Source organism: Sciurus carolinensis, chromosome 7 (genome assembly GCF_902686445.1).
Source record: "Sciurus carolinensis chromosome 7, mSciCar1.2, whole genome shotgun sequence".
Classification (NCBI taxonomy): domain Eukaryota; kingdom Metazoa; phylum Chordata; class Mammalia; order Rodentia; family Sciuridae; genus Sciurus; species Sciurus carolinensis.
This window is the reverse complement of record NC_062219.1, coordinates 102,047,558-102,067,509: the sequence shown is the minus strand read 5'-3', so window position 1 is coordinate 102,067,509 and position 19,952 is coordinate 102,047,558. Positions and strand designations below refer to the sequence as shown.

The following is a 19,952-nucleotide window of genomic DNA, read 5'->3' as shown; positions in this document are numbered from 1 at the left end:
GGTGAGAAATACATCTCACTGTCATTTCAGTTTGTGTGTATTACTATAGTGAAACTGAAAGTGAACATCTTTTCATATACTTAAGGTCGCTATTTTATCTTTTTGAAATTTACCTATTCATAGTTTTTGTACATGTATCTATAGGATTTTTGGTATCTTCATTATCCCCATCAATTTCTAAAAGCTCTTTTATTTCTAATATTAGGAATATTAGTTTTTTACCTGTGAAATATGCAATATTACATACAATACAAATATTTTCTCCTGGTTTTTACTTCATTGTTTGATTTTGGTTATGTTTTCTTTTTTCCTTGCAACATTTTAAAATTTGCATTGAGTTCAATTTATCAATGTTTTATTCAATTTCACCTAGACTTTTAGTCACAGAAAGTTTTCACCAACATCCAGATTATAGAAGAACACACTTGCCTTTCTTTTGTCTGGTACTTGCATAATTTTAGTTTTTGCATCTGGAACTTGGCTGTGTCTTGAATTTACTTTTATATATGAACTGATCTAATTTTACGTTTTTCCAAATGGTCAATCCACTGTCTAGCACAATTTGTGAAAAGACCATCTTTGCTCCAGTGATTTGAGATACCACCTTTAATATATTTTGGGTTCTTTATATAGGTAAACACTATTGTTATTACTTATTGCTTTCTCTATATATAGCAATAAAAAGATTAAGTCTTCTACAAAGAAGAAGTTTTAAAGTTAAAATATCATCTAAAATTTTTTATATTATTATTATTATTATTATTATTGGAGTGTTTGAATTAGGTGTCACAATTACAGCAGTAGAGTGGTTATATGTCCCCAGAACCAGTTCTCAAATTTTTATTGAAATGCAGATTCCTAAGCATTAAAATTCTTCTCTAAAAGCCAAGAGTAGGACTTTGATACAGTGCAACTTGTTAAGATTAAGAAAGGGGTAGAGGGACACTGGATTCCTTTTCGAAAAGCATGACCTTAAAGGAAAGGAACAGCCTATGTGAGAGAAGTATCTAGTGTAGTGACATGTGTGAAAGGTAAGAATTAAATTGTTTGGAGGATGATAAAAGGAAATTCAAGTATTTCATGTATTTTCACCACATACAAAATATGAAAATTATTCAAAGAGCCAAAATGAAGTTTACCGCTAAGTCTGTTGGAAGTAAATCCACATTTGGTAACTCCATTGCTTTGATGTTATTCTCAGTTGTTGTGCATGAGATTTTTGCCATTCTCAGTCTTCTTAGGTTTACATATTGCTTAGTAGGCTAAAACTCTTGGTGATTTATTTGTATGACAAAGCCTTATGGAGCTCATAATGTAGGAAGACTGCTCTGATTTTGTGAGGTTAGAAATTAGATTAAATGAGTACATTTGCTATAGTTTAATACTGCATATTTTATGATAGAAACATCAATACTACTTCATGCAATGCTTCCTATCATCAGGAATATCAGTAATCCTGGTATCTTCTTTCAGAACTAAGGGCCTAAATTGTGCATGGGAACAACAATTGAATATTTGACCATGTCCTGTGTTAGAGAGTATAAGAAACACTTGCTTCCATATTTTTAAGCCTGATTCACTGAATTTTCTCAAGCAGTTTTGGTTTCATTCATCCTTTGTCTCATAGGCATTTATGATTCTAATCTCTGTTATACAGTTCTGTATGAACAAAATTGCAGGTACACAGAACGTCCATGTGCATATTTTACTATGAGATAGTACAACCTCAGAGTGTAGAGACTGCCTGCCCAGCATGACCCTATGGTTCCCACTCTTTGCAGTTTTAAAATGTTATGCTAACCTGGCATCATGAATGGGGATTTTTCTTTTTACTGGGAGTTCTAGTGGTAGATAGCAGGCATATGATAGCTAAACTTGAGGAGAATTTTTGGCAAAGATTTAAATATCTGTCCTCTGGCTTTTTCTGGTTCTCATCTGTATTTCATAACAGAAAATTAATGAGGATTTTATTTTGGTGAAATCTGCCTACTAAATGATGCTTGCAAATAACACATTCCTCCATTAGCATTTGGGATTTTGATTAAACCATTTTGCAAGTAATTTCACTTTAGTGGCTGTTAAATAGTTTGAAAGAAAAAATGTTTTGGCACTGAGCACTTTGAGATTCCTCTACAGTTAATCAGCAAGTTATAATGTGATCTTTTGATGTAAGGGTGAACCCTTTTGATTCCAGTACTTATTACCATCTGATACATAAAATAATGCACATGCTATACATTGCTAATAAAACATTAAAGTTGGAATGACATTTTTAAAGCGTTTAACACTGTTTTGGCTTACTATCCTCTGTTGGAGATATTCTCTTAATTCCCCCATTCTACTGTTTAAAATGTTTTATTTGTACCTGCCTTTGACTACTCAGATTCATTGGTGATTCCTAGCATTTGGCTCATCTTTTTCCCATTAGCCTCCTTCCTTTTGAAATTCCTCCATCCCATTTGTCAACCACTTCTCATTATCTCAAAGGTACCTCGGATTATCCTGACTGGTCCTTCAGCTTCAGATGAAAACCCAGAGCCGGTTCCTCAAGATCCAGGGGGTTTGAGACAGAAGGTGGAGCCAGTGATGATGTCCTTCCCTATTCTGAGTCTTTGGATAAAACTTTTCACTCACCTTACTACTCTTCTAGAAAAACATTTCAATATTTGTTCCACTTGTGTTTTGCTAATAATGTACATGAATCAACATGTTAGTCTTATTACAAGTTATACTGAAGTTATTCTCAACAGAACAGAAAAAATCTAACTCTGTTTGAATTGTCTTTCATTTACAAATTCTAAACTGAGACTCAATCTATATAACTTAGAATGACTCCATATTAATAAAAATGAAGTTGTTGACATATTAAAAATGTGCTATGTTTATGTTCACTTTAAGTATATTTTATTAAAACTTCATAGTCAATGGCACTAAAGTAATCATGCAGATGTTTTATTCATTGTATAAATAATTATATAACTTTTTTTCTTATTGTTTTGTGTTCTGCATTATCAATTCTTTGTTTTGTTTACAAATGCCTTGGTTCCTGAAGTTTGCTTATTTTTCAATGAAATAAAATGTTCAATCAATTTAATGAGTAACTTTGTATGTATGTACATTTGTTTGTTAAATAATAATAATAATAATTTATTACATGCAGTTTTTTCCTCTCAATTTTATCAATTCATACATGGTATTAGAACTTTTATTCAACTTTAGCAGAACAGATCTCTCCTCCTAGAATATACTCTCTCCTCAAGTAAATGCCACCCTCTTTAAAGTATTTTAACTTACAATAAAAAAAGCAACAGTTCATTTTCTTCAAATAAGAAGTCTAGAAATTGTTGAGTAATAGAATTAGTTCAATGTCAAAGATATCAGGTCTGACATCGCTGCAATTCTCTTAGCCTTTTGTTCATGGCCGAAGTTGGCTGCATTTAGTGTAGGCATTATATCTACTTTTAAGTCAGGAATAGAGGAAAAGGATTCACTTTTAGCTTATAATTTTTTTTTTTTAGGTTGAAAAAAAAAGGGGGGTATATTTAGAATTAGACAGCTGGACTCTGTTTAGATGATCCCAATTTTGTTGGCAACATCCTAAGCATCATAATCAGGAGCCAGTCGAACGTACGCCTTCTTCTCTCCATCAGGCCTAATCAGGGTGTTAACCTTGGCCACATCAATGTCATAGAGCTTCTTTACAGCTTGTTTGATCTGGTGTTTGTTGGCCTTGACATCCACAATGAACACAAGTGTGTTGTTGTCTTCAATCTTCTTCATGGCTGACTCAGTGGTCAGGGGGAACTTAATGATGGCATAGTGGTCAAGCTTGTTTTTCCTGGGGGCACTCTTCCGAGGATATTTGGGCTGCCTCCGGAGCCGCAAAGTCTTGGGTGGCTGGAAGGTAGGTGATGTGCGGATCTTCTTCTTTTTATGGCTGTGGACACCCTTCAGCACTGCCTTCTTGACCTTCAAAGCTTTTGCTTTTGCTTCAGCTTTGGGAGGGGCAGGAACTTCCTTCTTAGCTTTCGGCGCCATCTTGGTGAAAAGTGTCTTAGCTTATAATTTGAGAAACAGATATAAGACTGTTCTCAGGAGGATCTGTTAACTGAAAATAATATACATCTTTATTACATTGTAATTTAGCCTACATTCATTGAAAAATATTGTTCAGTATGTACCACAGTGTTTCAAAAGTCAACATTAATGAAACAGACATTTTAACTTTAAGTAGCTTCTGGATGTTTTTAAAGAAATGCAAGAAAATGGACAAGTAGCACAGTACTGTGCAAGTCTCAACCACGTAGCTTAATGTTGAAAGAGTACAGGATTCGATTGTTGCATCTGCCAGCTAGTACCTGGAACAGAGGAGGCTTGGTCTGGCTCTGGAGTTTGAGGAGAAGATGACTGATGCATGCAAGGACAGGTAGGAGGCTCTTCAGGCAGGTGGCCAGCAGGCGCAGAGGCCTGGCAGGGATAGCTCGTGGTTTATTCAACAACTACAAGGATTTCTGCACAGCCGGATCATGGGCATGAGGGATGGGAATTTAGTCAAACATTTCATTTAGCACTTTGGTATTCATACCCTTGGTAATTATGTTATAGACTTCTACTTTCTTTTTTTAGTGGTTTTTATTGGTACATTATAATTATATGTAATAGTGGGATTCATTGTGACATATTTATGCATGTGCATAAAATAATTTGATCAATCTCAACCTCTAATACCTCCCCTCCTCCCTCCTCCTGATTCCTTTCTTCTACTCTACTGATCTCCCTTCTCTCTCTCTTTAATTAGTACATGATAATTATACATAGAAGTGGGATTCATTGTGGTATATTCATATAGGGACATAGCATAATTTTGTTGGTTTAATTCCCAAATACCTCTTTTTCCCTCCCCTCTTCCTCCACTCTCGATCCTTTTCCTGTATGCTTCTATTTTCTTGAGATCCATTATTTATTCCTTTTTTCTCTCTAGCTTCCATACATGAAAGAAAACATTTGACCCTTGACTTTCTGAATCTGGCATATTTTACTTAGGATGAACCTTCTACTTTCATCTACTTCTAGTTCCCCAGAACTTTTTCTGGTTCAAATATCCTGGAACCCAGGGACTAATAAATGAAATAATTTTCTTTTATTAACTTCTAGTATTTACTAGAAGCTGTAAATACAGCTGATGATTTAATATAACCTATAGACATGGATAGTGGTTTTTTTTAAATCCTGTATAGCCTACAAAATTGAATTTACTTCAAATATTTAAAAATCAGAACATTTCACATATGAATCTAATATCTCTAGAAAAATTAGAAGATCTAGAAATACTGGGCCTTCATTCCTATATGGCAAAGATAGGTTAGAGCGAAGTTAGGTAGAAATTTTCCCTGCAATTCTTCTTCCTATTGTTTTACAGCATGCCCACATAAATAATTTAATGTTCTTGGTTGGTCCTTGAAGGCATTTATATTTTTTACCTCTAATGCAGATCATAGAACAATAGAAACTTGTTTAACTTGTAGTTCTTAGCAAGATATTGTGACATAATTGTGTTTTTATTGACACAAGCTGACCACATTGGCAATGAGTTAATACTGGCTACCAGCTTGATTGAGGGAACAGCAAACACTGCTGCATTATGGTTCTTCTTCCTAGTTATCTATATAATTTTTGTGCCTCAAAAATGATTGCTCCTCAATAGACATTATAATCTAAAAATATCAGAGCAAATTATAGCAAAGCAAACCTAACACTGAGTCTGGAGGCATGACATCTAGTTACTGACAAACACCCTGATGGTGTTGGCTAACTCATTTAATTCCTGTGGCCCTGAGAATCTTCTTTTAGAAAATATCCAATGTCACCAGCACTGTTGACCCATTGAGTTTATCACTGGCATTCAATTGGAACACTATGTCACAAGCAATGTGGATGATTACTGAGGACCTGAAAGGGCTATTACTAGTTACTGTTAGGAGTCCTGGGATCTTGATAAAATGACTTACCAGGAAGTAGCCAACCTTAAACCTCAGTCACATCTCTTAAGTAAAAAGAATGCCAAAGCATGGGATTCCATGTGTGTGTGTGTGAGGATTTTAGAGGCTGTGATTGGTAGACAGACTGGCAGTAGACAAAGATTTAGGGACTTGCATAATGTTTTCCTTGGACAGCATTTATTGAGCCCATTACTGTGTAGGTTATATTAGACTTCCGTGACAAAAACGAAAGAAAAAAGAGAAATTATTTAGTCTAGATCACTCATTTCAAACTTTACAAAACAGATTCTAGAGGGACAAAGTGACTAATTTGTACCAGAGACAAGACAAGAGGCAGTGGATGCCTGAACTTCCAGTCCAAGGATTCTCTGTCACACTTGTGGTATCACTTAGGAGACAGAGCTTTTGATGCTAACTTGGGGTTTAACTCAAAAGCTGATGGTTTTTCTGACTCACAAGGAACTAGAGAAGATCCTTTTCATTTGTGTCTTTTAAGATTTATTTACCTTGAGAGAAGCCTCCATATGTGGTCACTTCAAATGATTAGGGGATCAACAGGAATTGGGATATCTGACTTATTGGTGGTTGAGCAGGATTACTCTGTTGCCTTAAATATTCTGAAAAGCAACAATTGCAATCACATCTTCCTCTTTTGGCTGTTGGGGTTTTAAGTCTTCAATCCTCACAGTACAAGAAGGGTCTCCACCACTGAAAATGTGGCATGATTTTTCACACTGACAAGGAAATATGTTAAAGGAGAGTAAACAAGTATCAATCTGTTGCCGCCCATGGCAACAATTGTGCGGGTATTTATCGGAGGGGCCTGGAAATAAACTACTTTTCCTATATTCACTGATTTATAGAGGAAGAGAGACTTTGAGAGAAAGATAGGCTTTGCTTGTAGAGAAAGTTTTAGAGAAAGAGAGCCTTCTATGCTTGTCAGAGATCTATTTCTTCTTAAAGTTCTGCTGCTGCTTCTTGAAGGTGCGTCCTGCATCCTGCAAACTAAAGGGTGCAACCTAGAGGTGTGTTCTTAGTTCTCTGCTCTACGATCTGCCTTCTGCCGCTGCCTACTGCTTCTTACTGCCAGTTGCTTCTGCTTCTGCTTCTGCTTCTCTGCTAGCTGCTTCTTCTCTCTGCTAGCTGCTGCTTTTTGCCTTCTGCCTACTGCCGGCTTATAGTCCCTCCAGGAGGCAGAGGGCGGGGCCACGCCAGTTGAGATCAGTTGAGATCAGCCAGCTGCCCTATCACGGCAAGGGTTAAAATGAGCAGGCCCGAGCAGGAGCACTCGGGAACACCTGTGCACTCGTTGTGTGCGTGGACTTAATTGAATATGGTCAATGATAAACCACCTGAGTGTGCTTATGTTAATTAACCTCCTCACTGCCGATGTGATCAAAACAACCTCCCGCTGGCCGCCAGGCACCATCCCGGCACAGCCCACATGGCACAGCCCCCAACATCAATCTAAAAATTTTCTCTTTATGATAAAGTTTTGATAGTGTTTCTGTAACAGAGGGTCATGTGACTGCTGGAGGATCCTTGCCTCATGCACCCAAAGAATGAAGTACACAGACCCAGAAGAGGAAAATTCTGTAGAAGTTTATTAGAAGTAAGCAAGAAAAGCTCCCGCAGCATGGAAGGGGTCCCAAAGAGGGTACCATTGGTGACTTTCCGTCTAGGGATTTTTATCCTCTTTTGATGACCAACTGACCTTTCATTGGAAAGTCTCTTTTGATTGTTCTTTTCCTGATTCAATTAAAGGTATACAATTTTAATTTATTATTCCCATAATGGAATGATTTAATGTACTTATTAACCCAAGTTTGTCCTCTACTTGTTCCTTAAGACAAAAGGATCACTTGGGTTTAAAACAACTCTTCAGGGTTGACTAATGTTAGGGTAGTCAAGAAAACTTGGGGCAACAACAGAATGTGTGGGCTTCTGAGCATGAGTGGGGCCTTCCTGTCAGCAGCTAAAAATAAAAAAAACAACCTTCAGCCTATTGAATTGTGCCTACTGACAAACTGATAAGTCTTGGAACTACATTCCCCAGAATTCCCTTCCTGTTGGGTTTCCTGTAGAGTTGGCGGAGAGAAGAATTTGCCGGAAATAGCAGTGGCGGAAGTACAATGCATATAGAGGTAAGTCGATGCAGAGGTGCCTGCAGAGGCCAGCTTGTTCTCACTATCCTGCTCTCCATGGTCCTCTTGTCTGTTTGACTTCACGCCTGCTGGCCAGTTGTGGTCACCCCAGCACCTAATGCTTGATTCCAGGTCCTCAGGGAAGTAGCTGCCAGAGGGAGCAGTCCTCCTCAGATCTCCAGGAGCTCCTTTTACAACCCTGCTTTAGAAGCTGGCAGTGCTTGGTCTAGCAGGTCTCCCTGAAAGCTTTGTCTTGTCCCCTCACCTTACCCCCAAGTCACTGCTTCCTAAGAGCAATGACTCTTTTGTCTTCCAAATCCCCTTTTCTGATCATCCCTTCACCGGCTCCTCCCATGGTATGGAAGCACTAATCCCTCCAGCAAATCCCTTATTAACATAATGACTCTGTTTCCCCCACTTAACTCCAGCTGACAGACTCTGACCTCATCCATTGTCTTTCACTTTTATTGTGAAGACAGTCAGGTACTGATCCAGTCCTCCCCTTTCCCTCCTAATCATTGATCCTTATTATCTCCCTTGCAAAACTCCCACCTCTCAGGATTCAGAGCTCCATCTCCCTGGGTCCTGCATCCTTGGCCACTCACCTGCATACTTTGGAGTGTGAGTCTCCTGCTCTGCCCAACTCTCCAATACAGCTGGTTAGGGTTTGGGGTAGAGATGATCTCGATTCACTTTCTCATCCTCCCCTTTCTAGCTGAGCAGTTGGGCATGTTATTAGGTGCAAATTCCTCACCTGTAAATTAGGAGAATAGTGATAACTACCTATGGAAGTGGTGTGAGATGTAGAAAGCAAGCCTTAGAGCATCTAGCTGTGCTGAGCACTCAGGAATGTCTCCACAGTATTGACTTGCTTCCTTTTCGTTCTGCCACCGCCAGTTTCCCACTGCCTAAGCAGGAGGAGAAAGGTGTGATCTTGTGGTCCAGATGTTTCACTGCCTCTACCGCCACAATCCCCAATGGGAAAGACTATTGCATGAACCATAGACTGAAGCACTGAGGATTGGGATAGAGACATCTTGGCTCAAGGGCAAAGGGTTCTGTCTTTAATTGTGGTGATTGTTCCAATTAATAATGACCATGAAGCCAACATTTAAAAAATCTGACATTAATGCTAATTACAGATATGAAGAATGGGCAAAATGAGAAGAGAGAAATTAAGAAAATGGACTTGACTGTAGAAGTGACACTGATTATAGATGTTTATATTCCTGACTTGCTATTTACACCTAAATTAGCATGTGGCAAAAAAGCAATGATGCAAATTAAATATATCAAACCACTAATTTGTTTCATTCAATTGCAGAATCCATGCTCTCCAGGGACACTTGGCCATTGACGTTGGAATGCATCTGCCTTCAACCTAGCACAAAGGTAATGCTAATGTGTAGTAACCATTTTTTACACTTCATCCCTTAACAGTGCTATGGGAGACTTGTTTTTTTTTTTTTTTTTTTTTTTTAATTTCTATTTCTCTGATAAGAAATGAAGGCTCAGGGAAAGTCAATAAATATCCCAAACCATAAAGATATACACTGGACACATATACTTGTCTTTTCCAAGCTTTTACCTGGCCCTATGTGGAAAAGCTGATCTTTTGGAAGATGTTTAGTTCAACACATAAATACCTTTAATCAATGGTATAAAACTGTGGAGTAAGATGGATTTACATAGACCAGAAATTGCAGGCATAGGCCTAAATTCTTGATTGTGGCACAAGGGTGTGACTGCTTTTGTGTCCCTCGAGTAAGATTTCCTCCGATATTTCTGTGTTTTGATGTCTGCCTGCTCTTTTGAATCCATAGGCTTTTTCTTAAAATTCCAATATTTTAAAATGATTGTGTGGTGTTCCTGGCATCTTCTAGTGTCTTTTTTTTTTTTTTTTTTTTTTTTGGTTCTGGGGATTGAATGCAGGGGCAGTCAACCACTGAGCCACATCCCCAGCCCTTTTTTGTATTTTATCTAGAGACAGGGTCTCACTGAATTGCTTAGTGCCTCACTAATTTGCTGAGAATGGCTTTGAACTCACCATCCTCCTGCCTTAGCCTCCCCAACTGCTGGGATTATAGGTGTGCACCTCTGCACCCGGCCTTCTAGTGTCATTGAGGTACCTGAATGGTCTAGCCTTGTCTTCAGTATTTCACCAATACAATATTATGTTCCAAACAAACAACAGTGTGCTTGTGGACAGTGTGGTCTCTGGCCCTGGTGGACATTGAAACCTCACATCTGCCCACTCTTGAAAAGAGGAGACTAGGATTGGTTGACCCCAGCTCTGCAATTTGACCAATAGATACATTTATGACTCTGACAAGGTGGTTTGGAGAGTCATCTGCAAGATGTGGAGGGGAATGAAAGCTGATCTGTCAGAATTGAAGGAAGTGACAGTGGGACAAATGAGACTTGTAAAACACTTTGAAATCTTAAGAGAGCTAGGTTGCATCATCCTCTCCCAGGGTCTGAGTCACCCTGTGGTTGGTAGTCATTTTATGCCCCCTGAAAACAATGTACCAATTATCCAGTGAACAGTATACCAATTAATTTACAGACATAAAGATTAACATGCAATCTACTAATGTGTTAATGAGTTCATGATTTCATAAATAGGTAGACCAATTTCCAGTTTTATCAACCTCAGTGGTTGAAATTAACATGGAAATAGCAACATTTGTTTTTATTCTCCCTACAAAGCAGCCAATTATTCTCCTCTGGGTAATGATAATTAACAAAATTCCTCTTGTATTCCTGAACAGGGCACAGCTGGTACTCAGATCATTGAAAAGACTTGACTTTATGTGGTGACATTAAACCCCCATCAGACTGGGCAAGTACATTAACTGCATACTATTGCCTGAGATTATCAATTCTAAATTATGCCACAGTGAACTTTGCAAATTGGGAGCAACATTTATATTAATAAGTTGTAGTAAGAGGAGGAGAGAGAGCAACAGACTGAGAGAAATCATAAAAGTCTACTAAGTGCAGGTGTTGTCTGTTTCTAATGTTATAGTAGAATATACAATTTTGCTATGTTTGAACAAGTTCCAAAGGAATATCTCATCCACTCATTGTTTTTAGGAATTCTCCTTTCAGTTAATCAGGAACAGACATGTACCTAGGTTGACCTGGGTTTTGCAACTGAAAGGTGTTTGGAGTACCTATCACTCTTATTCCTTGGGATTTTATGAAGTACTGGTTTGGAACAGAGCTGGCCTGTTAGGTGTGTGTCACTGAGACAGTTCCAATGTTGTTCAGGGTCGCCCTGAGGGGGACACAGTGATGCTTCTTCAGGTGTCTACTCCCACAAAAATTGTCATCTTTTACAGCTTTTGTGCAATAGTTAGTTCCTTTAGGGATAACGACCTTTTATCTATATTATTTAATTTTTAAGTTTCAAACAGTGCTTGACAACTAACAGATGCGCAAGCAAGATTTTCTAGATGAATGAAGGAGGGGAACAAAGGAAGAATAACATATTTAGTCCTGGGTGTTAAAGGAGGTTTGATGCTAATTAGCTCATGTGTGGCAATTGAACCTCTGCAGTTAAATAAAAGAAACCACGTTTGTAGTTCTAGGGCATTAAGAATGCTAGTAAATGTTATTTCCATCTTCAGTTTCCACTGTGGAAATTGTTAAATACAATAATATTTTGTTAGTGAAGGTCTGTGAAAGGAACATTTATGCAACCCTTTTGGGAACAAATTTTACAAAATCTATCAAGAACTTTGATAACATTTGTTTAATGTAATCTGGCAAAATTCAGTGTCTGGAAATCAATTTTAATTAAATAATTCAAAATACAGAAAGATGCTCATCTCAGATTTATTTAAAATATAGAAAACTAGAAACAATCTAAGTTCCTGAGAGTCATAGGAATGGTTAATAAAATGTGGCGCATTTGCTAATTGGTGCTTTGTTTGCTAAATGAAAATTTCACAATTTTACAATAATTTGAAAAGTTCTTATCTTAAAGTATAAATGTGATGACACATCATTATCACAACTAAAATGTACTAGATATATAAAAGGCTTGGAAGGAATAATTATTAAATATAAGGATAGAAAAGAGATTAGAAGAAACTTTGAAAATATTAGCATATTTTGGTTGTTTTTTAATGCTTATTTTTATTGTCGTTTTCCCAATTTTGAGTGTTCCTATTTATTTATTTATTTTCATGGTATTGGGGATTGAACCCGGGGGTGAGCTATCACTAAACTACACCTGCAGTCCTTTTTATTTATTGATTTTTTTTTTTTTTTTTTTTTTTTTAATTGAGACAGGGTCTTACCAAGTTGCTCAGTCTGGTCTGGACTTTGTGATCCTCCCTACTCAGCCTCCTGAGTAGCTGGGGTTATAGGCATTAAGTAGTCCCTATTAATGATGTCTACTCAACTTCTCTGCATTGAGCATATATGTCCTTGCAGTATCTCTTCCCTTCCTCACTCCCCACTGCCCACAATATATTGGATCATGGTGGACCCCTCACTCAAGTTAGGCAAGTTGGATTCTTTCTCCTGGCGATTTAGAATTGATAATTAGAGAGAGCAAACCAGTTTATATGCATGCCTTGGATTGAGGGACATGCAAATTCTGGAGTGGAGATGGAGGAATCTTTCTTCCCTTGCACAAGAATAAATTTTCCTAAAAATAAGAAAAAAGCAGACACATAAAGAAAGAAAAATGTAAGACTCATGGGACTCCAAAGAATAACTGGTTTCCGATGACTTCCAGTTTCAGGTCCAGCTCTCATGAGGCCTGGTGAGTACTATGGGATACTCTTGTGCCTTTTAATATATTATTTCTTCTCAAGTCAATTCTGATTACTTTAATCAAGTAAATAAAACAACTGTAGAGTGTTTTGAAAAGTATCTATGATGAGCATGCATTACTACTTTAATATTATAGAAAATATAACAATGTCTTTTAATCAGTGTTTTATTAAGCTTTTTAAAAAATTCTTACTTTCAACTGTCTTTGCAAATTCTTCCTCATGTATTTTGGTGATATTTTGTTATATACTTATATGATTTTTTCTTACTGATAGTTGACACTTTTGTCATCTTAAAAAATTCCTCACTATCCCTAATAATTCTATTTTTAAATCTATTTTCTCTGATATAAGTATACCTACTTTAGTATGTCTTTCTTGTGCTATTTGCATGATACATGTATTCATCTTTTTTTAACTTTCAAAACATTTGCACATTGGAATCTAAAAGGTGACTCTTATAGACAGTAAAGTTGGATCTTATTTATTATTTAGGCTTAAGATTTTGAGTTTTTGATAGAATCTTCTAATCAAATGACTTTTAATGTTATTATTGATATAGTTGAATTTTTCTGACATATAATTTTGTTTTCTACTTTTTAAAATTCCAGTATTTTCTCTTTATGGCTTTCTTTTATAGTAAATATATATATTTTTAATTTTTACAGACTTCATTTTGATTCATTGTACATAAATGGGGTACAACTTTTCATTTTTATGGTTATGCACATTGTAGATTCATGCCTTTCATGTAATCGTACATGTACATAGGATAATGATGTCTGTCCCATTCCACCATCTTTCATACCCCTGCCCCCTCCTCCCTCTCATTTCCCTCTATGTAATCTAAAGTTCCTAAATTCTTCTCCTACCCCCCAACCCCCATTATGTATCATCATACACTTATCAGAGAAAACATTCGACCTTTGGTTTTTTGGGCTTGACTTATTTCACTTAGCATGATATTCTCCAATTCCATCCATTAATCTGCAAATTATGATATTATTCTTCTTTATGACTGAATAATATTCCATTGTTATATACCACAGTTTCTTTATCCATTCATGTGTTGAAGGGCATCTGGGTTGGTTCCACAATCTAGCTATTGTGAATTGAGCTTCTATAAATATTGATGTGGCTGCATTACTGTTGTATTCTGATTTTAAGTCTTTGGGTATAAACCGAGGAGTGGGATGGCTGGGTCTATTCGAAGTTTTCTGAGGAATCTCCATTCTGCTTTCCAGAGTGGCTGCACCAATTTCCAACTCCACCAGCAATAAACAAGTGTGCCTTTTCCCCCACATTCCTGCCAACATCTATTATTGCTTGTGTTCTTGATAATAGTAGTCATTCCAATTGCAGTAAGATGAAATCTTAGAGTTGTTTTAATTTGCATTTCTCTAATTACTAGAGATGTTGAACACTTTTTCATATATTTGTTAGTCTTCTTCTGTAAAGTATCTGTCCACTTCCTTGGCCCATTTATTGATTGGGTCCTCTACTACAGAGCAATAGTAACAAAAACAGCATGGTATTGGCACCAAAATAGACAGGCAGACCACTGGTACAGAATTGAAGACACAGAGACAAACCCACATAAATACGGTTATCTCATACTAGACAAAGGTGCCAAAAACATACAATGGAGAAAAGATAGCCTGTTCAACAAATGGTGCTGGGAAAACTGAAATCCATATGCAATAAAACGAAATTAAACCTCTATCTCTACCCTGCACAAAAATCAACTCAAAGTGGATCAAGGATCTAGGAATTATACCAGAGACCCTGCACCAAAAAGAAGAAAAAGTAGACCTGAATCTTCATAATGTTGGCTTAGGACCAGACTTCCTTAACAAGACCCCCAAAGCATAAGAAATCAAAGCAAGAATCAATAAATGGGATGGATTCAAACTAAAAAGCTTTTTCTCAGCAAATGATACAATCAATGATGTGAAAAGAGAGCCTACAGAGTGGGAGAAAATCTTTTCCACACGCCCTTCAGATAGAGCACTAATCTCCAAAATTTGTAAATATTTTCTAGCAGCATTTTAATACCTTTTTTCTGAGGATTATTATTTTTATTATTGCAGCATAACTTACCCCTACCTGTCCTATTCATTTTGCACTCTTTTTTCCCTTGTTACTATTACCAAAACATATTGATTGTGCAAATTATTGGGATTCACTGTGATATTTCCACATGTGCAAACAGTGTGCACGGATTGTATCCACCCTTCTGCTGCCCTCACCTTCCCCTTCACAGCATTCTGTCTGTGGAAGTCCCTTCAAGAGCTTTTTTGACACACTATTTACAACAGCTCAGAGGTAGAGGTCACTTAGGAGCACAGAATTATAGTGTTTCATCTAATCTTATTTTTCTCATGTTTAGGAAATTTGATAATTTTATTTTCCTCTATCATGTGATTATTTATTAATTTAAGCAAGTTAATATAACCAATTTTAATTTTAAAATGATAAAGGGAAGAACCATCCATTAGGATGGGTTGCATCCAACTGTGCTGTTGTCTATCCTCCATCCTCAACTCTTGGCCAGGCTAGATAAAAATTATTGCCACTGTCTGACCATTAAAATACTGATGGATAAAAGCATTAATGGCAGAGGAAATTGTTCATGATGGACTCTCCAATAGAAATGTGGATTACATGACAGCATACATGGTGTACAATCCTAATGACATTAAAAATTATGAATACATGAAAGAAATATGCCTTAGTGTTTACTGAGGTATATATTTGAATTGTGGCTTTACAAGATTTTCCATTTTGTACCTTCTTGTATTTTTTAAAATTTTTACATTGTACTTGAATTTAGTTGGTAATAAAATAAAAATCAAGCTCATACTTTTAAAGAAAAAATACCATAGTGGCCAAATGAAGAAATACGAGTCCCCTGTCCTAATTCATTCCATCAGGTATAGGAATTTAAGAGTCAGGGAGAAGTAGAGCACAGACTTCCTTGGGTGTCCTGCTGTGGGACTCAGGCCCACTCATTGCTCTCTAGGGAGCATCTGTCAGGATGGGGTCTGTTCCTGATCAACAGCATCCAAGGCTTAGAGAGGGTAGGAACTGGGAACACTTACTTGTTTAGGATCCCGGCTCTGCTCCTTTCTGTTTATGTGAACTTGGAAAGTTACTCAATGTCAGTTAGTCTCAGCTTTCTCATTTGTAAAATGATGGAGTTGTTGAGAGCCCAAAATGAGATGGCATTGTATCAATCATTTAGCAGAGACAATGTGTCATAGTAAACTGTCTTAGTGGTTTTTATTATTACTGGTAGGTGACAGACATAAATCTTCCTTATGTACTCCATAATCCTCCTTCTCTCCCTACCATTCCTCAAGCACATGGTGCATATTCTGGCTTTCATTATTTATCTTGACAGCTGATGTGTCCTTCCTTCTATATCTCTATCAATTCTGAAAGTAGTTTAATCAGTGATTCTCAAACTTTATTGCCCATAGTATTCACCAGAGGACCTTTCTAAAGTGCAGATTTGAACTGTGTAGGTGCCCAAGATTTTGAATTTTTCACAAACTCCCATATGAGGTTAAATGCTGCTGTCCAAAGACACTTTTAGTAGCAAGGACCAAGAGGATCCAGCTCAAATCCACTATCTGTGTGAAATCATACCCAATGTCCCTAGCCAGAATGGTTCTTAAAGCACATTATTTATACTTCTAATTTAGCATTTATCACACTTAGCCTGCTTCAGTGTATCACAGTATGTGATTCTGCTTACTCCTAACTAAGTTCCTGACAGTTGACTATGAATTCAATGCTCAAAAACTGTCAGAGCCAATACAGTGATGTGTATGTTTTCCTGACCAATGATGATGAAATTATCAAAGTGGGTGAAAAAGAACAAAAGTAATGTCTTGAAATAACCTTTTTAAAACACAAACATTAGGTTGACATTAGAAATTGTCAACCTGAAACTCAACTAGTGGACATCATTCAAGGCAATAGTGATGGGAATTAGCCCAAATGGCAAATGTATGTTGTGATATTTTTTCCTTTTTAAAATGAGTTATGCATTATGGAATGCAGAGTAGCATGATATATTGGGTGGATGACAAAGTCAATCTGGGATGATATATTTTCCACAGATAAATAAATGGGTAATGATATGTTTTTCAAATTTGAGTCCATTGGGTCATAAAAAGGGGCCTCCAAGTGGGCCAGAATCCAAAGTTGGACCCCCTTGCTTAAAGGCTGGACATGTAGTTAGTAGTCTTTGGGGGTAACATGGTATCAATTCTGTTAAAAGTAATTAGGGAAGAAAATTTGTGGGTACTGAGGAAGGCAGGTTAGAGGTCTGCCTTTTCTGGACATTTCTTATTGGTCGAATCGCAGACAGTTGCCAGGCCTGATTATGAAGTTCAGGCTGGTTAAGGCCATATATTGTATAATTCTGATTTTCCTTTTCTGGAGTAATCGGCATTTCATTTCAGGAGAATTTTCCATTTTATTTAAAAAATCCACTCAATATAAATAGAAGAGAAACTCCATTTTCAGTAACCTTTTACTATCCTATCACTTACATCCTTAGGGAAGCTTAAAGAATTTTCATCAGCACACTAAAATGTGAATAGTTGGGTGTGTTGCAAACTTTTTCAACCCTTGACTCCAAATCCCCACTAGTGCTAACACATTCTTATAAAGAAGTCATTTGGGGGAACCTTAGCAACTACTGTTTTTGAGAAATGGACCCAGTAGAGATGAGGTTGATGCCTAAGTCTTTCTTTTTTTTAAATTTAGTTTCTGTCTCTTGTGCTTGGTATCCAGTATTAGTTACAGAGTAAACAGTATTTTCCAAAGAGTGACAGGGTCAGCTGCTCTGGGAATGTGGTGGTGACCTCTCTGATGGATTAGCATGGTACAGGCTGCTTCCAAGTCAGTTGAAAGGTAAGCATTCTTTCTGTGTAAGTGCAGGCTGCTTTGGAACATGGTTCCATTTCAACTGATAAAACTGAAAGTGTATCTTTGGTGCAGGTCACAAAGGGCACAGATCTGTTACTTTGGGGGTAAAGTGATTTGTCACGTCAACACAACCACGATAGTAAGCTGCTGAGTTTAGGGGAGGGGTAAACTATCGTGTCGAATCTGGTTGCTTTGATTAAACAGTAAAGACAGGAAGTTTTCAATTCAGAATTCCTCTCTGAAGTCAGAAACAGACATTCTAATTCTGTCTGAGAGAGAGAAGAGGAAGAGGAGGGGAGGGGAGGGAGGAGGAGAGTTCGAGAGACTGAGTCAGAGATGATTAGTAGGAAGCACATTTACTGTTCAAAGGGGTTAGAAATATGTCGAGTGTAAATCCAACAGCAAAAACATGTTCAGTCAAGCACTTATGTGGATATCACCATGAACAAAAGAAAATATAATGAAGGTCTCCCGAAAATTATACATGCCACGTATAGAATAGTTGAGAAAAAATGGAGCATGCTGGACTTGGATTCCCAACTGGTTTTAGTCAGAGTTTATCAACTCTGGAGGTATGAATTTAGTTTCAAATCCTAATCACTATTAGATAGAAATTATCAAATATTGATAGTATTATGACTATTGAAACCTCACATTTTATTTTTCAATGTGCTTTGATTAAAGAATCGCATCTTCAGATGTACATATTTTTAAAAAAGATGCTTTTCAATGTTCTTACAGTTCTAACTTGATTAAAATATTTGCTGATGATCCAAACATTCTGCCTCAGAAGTGATTTTATAAAGAACATGCTCCTTCCTTTACATTGACTAAAATTTTCTTTCTATAGTCACTTAAAAATAGGCCCAGAATAAGAATAGTGGGAAAGATAATATCAGAGGAAATAAAAACTATCATATTCCAGTGGAAAGTTTTATTTTTTACTGAAGGGTGGTAATTATAAAGGTACAATTTTGTCAAGCTGTCATTATCGTAATTATCATATACTGATATTTTGAGGTTTGATTTTGTATCCTTTTGGCAGCTTCAACTTACAAAAAATGTGTATTATATAGTGATAAATTCAACTTTAAGGAATTCCTCTGTGGACATTATCTTTTCACAAGTTGTGGGCATGTACAATTCTTCCTGGACTGTAGGCCTGTAGAAGCCATAAAGGTACCTTACCAACGGTGGTGGCAGGAGGTTAAAAACCTGCTTGCCTAACTGCTAGACAAAGAGACAAGAAGGTAAGAGTCAGAGGCATCTTCCAGAAGAATTGACAGCTGCTGCTTGAGAATTTGAAGCCACCAAAGCTGACAAGCAGACTCAGATGATGGTGCTAGATAACCAGGAAGAGCTGGAACCACTCTCATTCTTTGTATTTTGTTCTTCACTGCTTCCCCCTGTTTGCCCTGTGCTGTGACCATCAAAAGAACCAGAGTCTTCTGGAGATGTAGGGGTAAACTGAAGTAAGAGCAACTTTAACACATCTGAGGTTAGCTGTTTGCATGAGTTCTCAGCACTGGGTCTGAGCTACATTTGCATTGCGTATCAAAGATGCATTTTCCTGGTTTGGTTCTTGAGACAGGTTATACACTGCCAGGTGAGCACTGTATCGTGGTTCACCTGTAATGAGTGTGGAGTTTACATATGATTCTAGCTTGACTTACAGAAAGCATTTAGGATCTATTTCCTGGATGGATGGTGTGGAGTAATAAGAAACCATGTGAAAACACTAATGGTTTTGGAAGAGGACCTCTTTCTAAGCAAAATGATATTTATTCTATTAGCATACAATGGAGAAGACTCTGGGTTGTCTATTCAATCATGTGATGTTTTGCAAACTATCATTCTTTAAAAGAAAGTAACAGCATTTGTTTTTCATGTAAGGTGGATATCATGTCTATCTTGTGAGGTTTCAGCAGGAGAGCTTTTATTTGTGCTTTTCGGAGATGAAAATTCTTTAAATGGCAAGAGTGGGAAAATCACTATTAAAATGACCCAGTAGATGAGAAAGCAGTTTTAAAAGCTATAAACTCTGCTTTTCCCTGCATTTTGAATATGGGCACAAAATCACT

At 37.1% G+C, this 19,952-nt stretch overlaps 1 protein-coding gene across 1 annotated transcript; it reads right to left on the bottom strand.

Annotated features, from left to right (window-relative positions):
- Positions 1 to 3,581: 3,581 nt before the first annotated feature.
- LOC124989157 (60S ribosomal protein L23a-like) lies at positions 3,582 to 4,038 on the bottom strand. The gene has a single exon (XM_047559141.1). The coding sequence runs from the start codon at positions 4,036 to 4,038 to the stop codon at positions 3,598 to 3,600; it is 441 nt and encodes a 146-aa protein (XP_047415097.1). The 3' UTR covers positions 3,582 to 3,597.
- Between the last annotated feature and the right edge of the window lie 15,914 nt (positions 4,039 to 19,952).

What these genes read in the sequence shown, in the direction of transcription:
- LOC124989157 (XM_047559141.1), bottom strand. Translation starts at nt 4,038, where the DNA reads ATGGCGCCGAAAGCTAAGAAGGAAGTTCCTGCCCCTCCCAAAGCTGAA.